Raw genomic sequence first — 8,860 nt, 5'->3', positions numbered from 1 at the left:
CCTGGAGTAGGAAGAGCTGCCCAGGATTCTTGTTAGAAGAGACCTTTATTTTGGCTCACACCTGTAATCTCAGCACTTTGGGAGACCGATGGGGGCCAGATCACAAGGTCAAGAGATTGAGACCATCCTGGCCAACATGGCGAAACCCCGTCCCTACTAAAAATGGAAAAATTAGCTGGGGATGGTGGCGGGTGCCTGTAATCCCAGCTACCCAGGAGGCTGAGGCAGGAGAATCACTTGAAACCAGGAGGCAGAGGTTGCAATGAGCCGAGATCGCACCATTGCACTCCAGCCTGGGCTACAAGAGCGAAACTCTGTCTCAAAAAGAAAAAAAAAAAAAAAAGAAGAGACCTTTATTTCTCAAGGAGGGGCAGAAATTCAGGGCTCCCCTTCGACTCTGGCTGCTCCCAAGGTGGCTTTAAAGCACCAATGAGTCCATGACTTGTGTAAGAAATGATTAGTCCTTTCATCTAGAGAAATAGCTCCCTTTTCAACAGTTGTCTCTCTTCAACGGTATTTAGTATTTGAATGAGGTTGAAACAGTGTCAAAAGGAAAGTAAAAGTGAAATTCTGTCTTTCAGCATAAAAGCTGATCCACAAACAGCGGAGGACCAGACCTCAACTTGGCTTGGAGATGGCTTCGGTAAGTTTCTCGGGACTTTGCATTACTGACTCTACAGCAGTTAGGCAGCTCCGCCCAGGAAAGGCCTCAGTCCGGGCTCCTGGCCTTGGGCACACAGCTACAGAGCTCATCTTTAGAAGGCTGTCATGGAAAACTGTATTTGTCTTTTAAAAGTGCATCTGCCTGGCTGGACAGGGAGTCCTCTGGGCAGAATCCACCTCCTCTGTGTGCCTGGCACAGTGCGGGGAGCCCAGGACTCCCATGTATTAGAGGGTTGTGGGGTGCCAGATGTCAAGTCTACCTCAGCCTGAGAAGAAGCCAGAGTGTGGGCAGGTGGGGGACTCTGGGTTGTGGGAAGCAAGCAAATCCCAACATCATCTGCTTCTGCCGCGACGGGGGCTTAGTCCCTTCTCAACCCCAAACGATGCTTTCTCTCTCCTCGTTCCTCTGTGGCATCATCTGGTCTTATAAGGTGCATTCTAATCTCAGCAGCATTCTGAATACTGAAATTTCTTCTCCTATCAACCCAGATGTACCGACTGGCAGAAGCTCTAAGGAGAGCAGGCTGAGCTCAGTGGTGTGTAACTGGAAAGGAACAGCAGGGCTCAGGCTATTACTAGAAACAAAACCATTCCAGGAAAGAGTCCTGCAAATTCTAGAAGGCCGCCAACCCACCAGCACCACGTGATTCTGGGGAAGGCCTTTATTGCGCCACAACACAAACCGGCTTTTCACAGGGAGCCATCTCCTTATTTAGGCCAAAGCTCATGTTTCACGGCCACCAGCTGAGACTGTGGTTTTAGACATTCAGCAGTACCATTAAAAGCCCCTCTCTCTCCCCACATGGAGACCATCTCTGGGTCCTGCGGTGCCCTGAGGCACAGAGGAGGAACTGGGCAGGAGTCCTGGCCCTGCTCCTTTCCCCCGCCTCTTCCTTGTCTATTTCCTTTGTCCCATTCTATGCCAGGCCCTTCACTGGATCCTGGAGGTGCAGGGAGGGAGGGAGGGAGAGAGGGAGGAGCACACAGGATCCTGCCTGCCTGGAGCTCACAGCCCAGAGGGGCACAGGGAGGCACAGGGAGTTGCAGCTCGACCTGACCACTGCAGAGAGCAGCAGAGGCCCCCAGGGACCCAGGGCCTGGGAGTGGGGTGGCAGGTCAGCTGAGCCAGGCTGGGACCATCAGGGCAGCCTCTCAGGTGAGGGAGGGGAAGAGGAAGAGTGGCTGCAGGGAAGTGACGGAGGCAGGGAGACCCAGATGTGCAGAGTAGCAGAGGCTAGAGCCAGGGCTGTAGTGAAGGGCTGGAATGTCACTCAGTGGGCCTACGGGTGCAGAGCCCAGGGAGGGAGAGGAGGGTGAGGAAGGGCCAGTCAGGAAGGGCCTGGGAGCTGCCCACAGGGTGTGTCCTGGGCCCTGAGGTCAGAGGAAGGTCATGGCCAGATGTGCCCTTGGGAAGGCCGTCATGGGTTCTGAGGGGTTGGATACGGAGTGGCAGGGACAGGCGGCGGGGGCTGGTCAGGGGGCTGTGGGGGTCACAGAGGCAGACATGGGGCTGCCTGAACCAAGTCTGTGGATGGGATATTGACAAGGACAGCAACCAGGAGAAGCTTCTGGAGTCCACACTGATTGGTTTTAGTGACTGGATATTGGCGTGAGGAAGAGGGCAAAGGAGAGCAGACCCCAGGTCTAGGATGGGACATCCTGGGATGAGGGAGATGGAGGCTGTCACCCACTGAGGACAGGCATAGAGAGGGCAAAAATGGAAAAAACCTTCAATGATGAGGCTGCTATGCCCTGGGGCAGGACATGGAGAAGTGGGAAAGAGGTGAGGAAGGGGAAGAAGGTGGGCGAGACAGGAACGAGCATGAGGGGTGTGCAGGGAAGACCCAGCTTGGCCTCCTTCCAGCTGAATGTTCTCAGGCAAGCCTCTCCACCTCTCTGATCCTCAGTTTCCCCACCTGTGTCATGGGATGATCATGCCTTCCCCTGGGGCTGTGGAGAGGGTGCAGTTATTGTAGGACAAGTTCCCACAGAGGCCTGTTCTGTGAGTGCAGAGCCCCCTCACTGCTGGGAGCTAGGGGGCCCATAAGACCCCACTCAGGCCCCAGCAGGATGCTGTGAGCTCCTGTTTCCCAGAGCATCATCTCCAAGAGATAGGTGTCCTGAGGCTGGATGGGGTAGGGTCTGAGGAGGAGGTGGCTCTTGGGGCCATGGAGAGGCACAGGGAAGGAGGAGTGATGAGGAACTGAGGGTCAGTCTGCAGAGGGTGGAGAGCTCAAGACTCACCTTCCCAGCCTTGCTCCTGGCCTCAGTGAAGGTGCTGGTCCATGCAGGCTCTTGGGTCAGGCTGCTGAGGGGCGCATGTACAATGCACCCATGCACATACATCTGCATCCTCAGCATGCACACACACAGCACACACGCGCCACACACACGCCCAGACGGTCCTTCTCTCTCCCATCCCACAAGATAATTCTCCAGACTTCCAGCCCCCGGTGCCCCCACTGAGGAGAGCCTCTAAAAGTGACAGCAGGGCTGGGGATCTCATGGGGGCTAGAAGCTGATGAACATCAGCAAGGCGTCTCCAGGATGAGCTGCAGCTCCCCAAGCCAGGGTCTCTGTTCTTGCCTAGAAGGCCGTATACTCCATCTCTGGCTTTTCTGTTGCAGCCACAGCAGGAGCCCAAACCGGGAGACCTGATTGAGATTTTCCGCCTTGGCTATGAGCACTGGGCCCTGTATATAGGAGATGGCTACGTGATCCATCTGGCTCCTCCAGGTAAGGACTGATGAATATATAATTTTCAAACTATTTGTTAAAAGGATGATGAGAGGGCCGGGTGCGGTGGCTCATGCCTGTAATCCCAGCACTTTGGGAGGTTGAAGCGGGTTGATCGCCTGAGGTCAGGAGTTCGAGACCAGCCTGACCAACATGGAGAAACCCCATCTCTACTAAAAATACAAAATTAGCCAGGTGTGGTGGCACATGCCTCTAATGCCAGCTACTCAGAAGGCTGAGGCAGGAGAATCACTTGATCCTGGGAGGCGGAGGTTGCAGTGAGCTGAGATTGTGCCATTGCACTCTAGCCTGGGCAACAAGAGCAAAACTCCATCTCAAAAAATTAAAATAATAATAACAACAAGATAATGAGAGCCACTGAAAGACAGTTAAGAAAGGGAAACTTGCCGGGCACGGTGGCTCATGCCTGTAATCCCAGCACTTTGGGAGGCTGAGGCGGGTGGATCACAAGGTCAGGAGATCGAGACCATCCTGGCTAACACGGTGAAACCCTGTCTCTACTAAAAATACAAAAAATTAGCCGGGCGCGGAGGCAGGCGCCTGTGGTCCCAGCTACTCAGGAGGCTGAGGCAGAAGAATGGCGTCGGCCCGGGAGGTGGAGCTTGCAGTGAGCCGAGATCGCACCACTGCACTCCAGCCTGGGCGACAGAGCGAGACTCCATCTCAAAAAAAAAAAAAAAAAAAAAAAGGGAAACTTGGGTTAGGAGACACATTCTTCTTCAAGGATGCCTGATGAGATTGTACACACATATGTCCCAGGGAGCAGACACAGTGCATTCCGTAGGTTCTGGCAGAATAGAAGAGACAATTGCCTCCCGCAGCAAAGCTGGGCTGCTTCAGCATTGGGATCTCTCTAGCTCAAAGTCAGTTAACTTAGCATGCAGAATCTCATACGACTTAAACCAGCCAGGTTTCTTAGGTCTTAAAGAAGAAAGTTTCTCAAAAGGAACAATGTTTCTCCGTGCTAGATCCTTTGCCTCATATGTTTTCACAGAACCAGGTGTCTTGATATTACGTACTTAATTGCTCCTTAATGGGCGCAATTCTCACAGGTTTATACATTTTTTTAAAATTCTCATACAAATGCACAGTAAGCAATACCAGTGATTTATTTAACTCATTAATAACAGAAGCAGCAAGATGACATAGCCAGTTAAAAGCAGAATGAAGGAAACATATGTATGGATAGTCAACGAAAGAGGAAAAAAACGAATGCAGAGGACAGGCACAGTGGCTCACTCCTATAATCCCAGCACTTTGGGAGGCCAAGGTGGGCGGATCACTTGAGGTCAGGAGTTCAAGACCAGCCTGGCCAACATGGTGAAATCCCATCTCTACTAAAAATACAAAAATTAGCTGGGGGTGGTGGCGGGCATCTGTAATCCCAGCTACTCAGGAGGCTGAGGCAGGAGAATTGCTTGAACCCAGGAGATGGAGGTTGCAGTGAGCCGAGATCCTGAGACGGTGCCACTGCACTCCAGCCTAGGTGACAGAGCAAGACATTGTCTCAAAAAACAATAACAACAAAAATGCAGAAATGAGACAATGAGACTGCCAAATTAGGTAGGTGCAGGCAAGTTCATATTCTCTAAGGCAATGCCACTACATAACTCTTGATGTTCTCTTTTCACTAAGCATTTACACTGTCACTGGACAAAAACCATTCCCATCACTATCAGAGCAAGACATTTGCATCTTATCAGTTTTCTCCAACCCATCATCTCCCAGGCAGGGTTGTAAAAATGTCTGAATTGAGGAAAATAGTAAATCAAGCCCACTTAATCCAGATGACCTTCAGGGACCTTGTAAGACAAAGCATGGCAATGAAGACACATGGTCCTTTTTGTGCCTAACCTGCAGGATGTAAAGAGGCTTTTTTTTTTTTTTTTTTTTTTGAGGCACAGTCTTGCTCTGTCACCAGGATGGAGTGCAGTGGCACAATCTCAGCTCACTGCAACCTCCACCTCCCAGGTTCAAGCGATTCCCCTGCCTCAGCCTCCCGAATAGCTGGGACTACAGGCACACGCCACCACACCCAGTTAATTTTTTGTATTTTAGTAGAGATGGGTTTCACCACGTTGGCCAAGATAGTCTCGATCTCCTGACCTCGTGATCCGCCGCCTCGGCCTTCCACAGTGCTGGGATTACAAGCATGAGCTAATACACTCAGCTGTAAACAGGCTTTTTTAAGACAATTTTTCTTTCTTTCTTTCTTTCTTTCTTTCTTTTTTTTTCCTCTGAGACAGGGTCTTACTCTGTCTCCCAGGCTGGTGTGCAGTGATGTGATTATGGCTCACTGCAGCCTTGACCTCCCCGAGCTCAGGCCAGGTGATCCTCCCACATCAGCCTTCTGAATAGCTGAGACGACAGGCATGCACCACCATGCGCAGCTAATTTTTGTGTTTTTTGTAGGGAAAACACAACAGGTCTCACCATGTTGTCCAGGCTGGTCTCGAACTCCTGAGCTCAAGTGGTCCACCTGTGTAGGCCTCCCAAAGTGCTGGGATTACAGGCATGAACCACTGTGCCCAGCCAACAGGATTTTCTTAAGTGGGTTCTAAGTGCAAACATCAGCCTTGAGATTAGAAACGGGGCAAGAGAGGTAACACACCTAATTATTGTGCGCATTAGGTACTATCCATTTTAATAAAAATAACACCTGGAGTCACTATATAATGCAATTGGGGTTCCATTGGTTGACAGCTCTTCTGTCTACCTCTCTATGTGCCTAGAACTGTGCGAGATTCTAGGACAGAAGACACTTTACAAAGGATTCCCTCAACACCAGCTCAGTGCAGTGGAAGGAACCTGCCCTTTGGGGCTTAAGAGAAGCAGTTTCACATCCTGATTCTAGGACTTCTCATAGCACGGAAAAGTCTCATGATATCTCTCTCAGCCCGATACTGGTTTTTAAATTGAGATGATAGTATTTTCCTTGAAAGTTAAACAGGAAATTAAATTAGGAAGTATGTGTAACAGCACAGCATGGTAACTGAAACAGTGGGTACTAAACGAAGTGGATCTTTTTCCAAAACATGAGTGTACAAAGCTGAACACGTAATAAATATGCTTTACCATCATTGCTTATAATGATGAAAATTTTTCCAATACCTAAATGACTGATAACAGGGGATTGGCCACAGAAGTGATGCACATGCATAGCATGGAATATGGTAGCAGCCACTGGCAATCATGACATTCACTGACTTGAACAAACATTCACACCTTATTTGATTAAAAAAGAGAGAGCAAAATCTATTAGCTGGGCGTGGTGGCCGGCGCCTGTAGTCCCACTACTCGGGAGGCTGAGGCAGGAGAATGGCGTGAACCCGGGAGGCGGAGCTTGCAGTGAGCTGAGACCGCGCCACTGCACTCCAGCCTGGGCGACAGAGCGAGACTCCGTCCAAAAAAAAAAAAAAGCCAAATCTGTGAATCCTCCAGTCACATTTGTGAAAGGATAAACAGCAGTAGTTCCCTAGTGGAGATTTCAAGCCCTTCTCTCCCTACTTCACCTTCCCCTGCCAGTGAGAATGCCTCTGATTGCAGATGGGTACCCCGCGGCTAGCTCCTCCAGTGCCTTCTCAGTCGTGGGCGGCATTGCAGTGGTGAAACAGGAGCTCCTGAAAGATGTGCTGGAAGGCTGTAACTATCGGGTCAACAACAGCTTGGACCGTAGGTTCGAACCACTGCCCGTGGGGGTGATCATCAGTTCTGCCAAGGAGTTGGTTGGTCAGAAGATGAAGTACAGTATTGTGAGCAGGAACTGTGAGCACTTTGTCACCAAGCTGAGATATGGCAGGTCCCACTGTCAACAGGTAAGGACCTCTCTGGATAATCCATCTCCCCTGGGGAGGTCTGCTTGGGGCTGGACTCACTGGGCTATGCAACCAGGCGATCACCGTGAATGATGCAAACGCAGCCTCTTGGAGACCCACTGACTGAGAGTCAGGACCTCTGAGCTCCAATGCCAGATCTGCTTCTAATCCACAGAGGGTCTTTGGACAGGTCCCTTCCCCTCCAGGCCTCTCCATGTGCAGAGTGGGTGGATGGAGGACCTCTGAGGATCCTTCCTCTCTAAACCCTATCCTGAAAATGACTCCTGAAGTTCTAGGGATCATCAGGAGAATCTGGGCCAACCCAGGACCGTGACAGGTCCCACAACCCCCCAAATAGCACTTAGGCAAGGGGCGCTCAGGGTCCATGGACCTGTGTAAGAGCGCAAGGACATTTGTGTGTAAGATCTGCAGCCTCCATCCCTTGCCTCTTCATAGTCTTTCACATTTGTTGCCCCAAAACACACAACTAATAAGTGGCAGAACCAGGATTGAAACCCCGGCTGTCCTTTCTAGAGTCTGTGCCTGTGATGCCTACCGTGCAGCAGCTCAGGGCCCCTGGCCTGTGGGACTGAATGGATGCGCGTCCTTGATGAGATGGGGATGATGGCAGGAGGAGAGGCTTTGGGGAGGGAAATCGAGAGTTTGGCATGGCATGTGATGTCTGAGGTGCCCATTAGAGGCCCAGGTGGAGATAAGGCATGGAGTTGGAGTTTAGGCTGAAGTAGAGCTGGAGATGGAAGTTTCCAGGCTGCAGTTGGGAATAGTACACAGTGACCCCAGGGCACGCATATGGCCATGGCCTCCCTAAGTCTCCCCTCAGCTTCTGCCACAGCCCTCCCTGTGCAACGGTGTAGCTCAGGGAGGACTCAGACTGCAAAACAGTCCCCAGTCTGGCCCCTGGAGCTCTGGCCCTAGGAAGTGAGGCACAAACCTTCTTCCTCGCCGCAAATCCGAACAAATGTCCTCACTTGGAAGCTCTCTCTAAAGGATCTCACGGGCACATTCTAAGGACAAGCCCAGATAAACCCAACACCAAGAAGTGGTCACAGCCCAGAAAATGGAGTCCCTGGGGATACAGCCAAAGGCTTCTCTGGGAGAGGATTCTGAGCCAGTCAGCTGGGAGAGAAGAGAGGAGATGCCAGGCCATAGGGGAGGCAGGAGAGAGGGGAGACGGGGAGGAGTTCCAGGCCCTTGGGAGGGAGAAAGTGCCAGCCTGGCTTGCTGCGAACGCTCAACAAAAGCTGCTTGCTTTGCAGGTGGAAAATGCCGCGGCTGATGTCGGTGCGTTTGCGATGATTGGAGCGGCTGTTGCTGGATGCTCTTTTGCGATTATGAGATACCAAAACTGACAGCCTGAAGCAGCCACAAAATCCTGTATTAGAAGCAGATGTGGGGGTCCCAGTGGAGATGTGGGGGTCCCAGGCCTCCCCCACACCTCCAGCAGCCTGACCCTCATGCTCTGTCTCAGGCTCTCTCTAGATCCTTTCCTCTGTTTCCTTCTCTCGCTGGTGAAAGTATGATCTAATTGAAATAAGATTGAAGGATCAATAAACAGCCATCTGCCCCTTCAGAAAGGAATTCTACCATGTTTTTATAGACTTCTG

The 8,860-nt window shown here is 51.3% G+C and overlaps 1 protein-coding gene across 1 annotated transcript; it reads left to right on the top strand.

Annotated features, from left to right (window-relative positions):
- Positions 1 to 567: 567 nt before the first annotated feature.
- RARRES3 (retinoic acid receptor responder 3) lies at positions 568 to 8,826 on the top strand. Its single transcript, XM_025356724.1, has 4 exons — positions 568 to 643; positions 3,291 to 3,399; positions 6,967 to 7,235; positions 8,513 to 8,826. Exons 1-4 carry the CDS (start codon positions 635 to 637, stop codon positions 8,603 to 8,605), a joined length of 480 nt encoding a protein of 159 aa, XP_025212509.1. The 5' UTR covers positions 568 to 634; the 3' UTR covers positions 8,606 to 8,826.
- The last annotated feature ends 34 nt before the right edge of the window (positions 8,827 to 8,860 follow it).

This window comes from Theropithecus gelada, chromosome 14 (assembly GCF_003255815.1).
Source record: "Theropithecus gelada isolate Dixy chromosome 14, Tgel_1.0, whole genome shotgun sequence".
In the NCBI taxonomy this organism is placed as follows: Eukaryota; Metazoa; Chordata; class Mammalia; order Primates; family Cercopithecidae; genus Theropithecus; species Theropithecus gelada.
Note: the sequence above shows the minus strand (reverse complement) of the source record. Positions and strands in the feature narration are given on the sequence as shown.

Excerpts from the sequence above, each read along its gene's own strand:
- RARRES3 (XM_025356724.1), top strand. Across the intron at positions 3,400-6,966 it reads GATCCATCTGGCTCCTCCAG|ATGGGTACCCCGCGGCTAGC; the intron begins GTAAGGACTGAT and ends CTCTGATTGCAG. Across the intron at positions 7,236-8,512 it reads GCAGGTCCCACTGTCAACAG|GTGGAAAATGCCGCGGCTGA; the intron begins GTAAGGACCTCT and ends CTTGCTTTGCAG.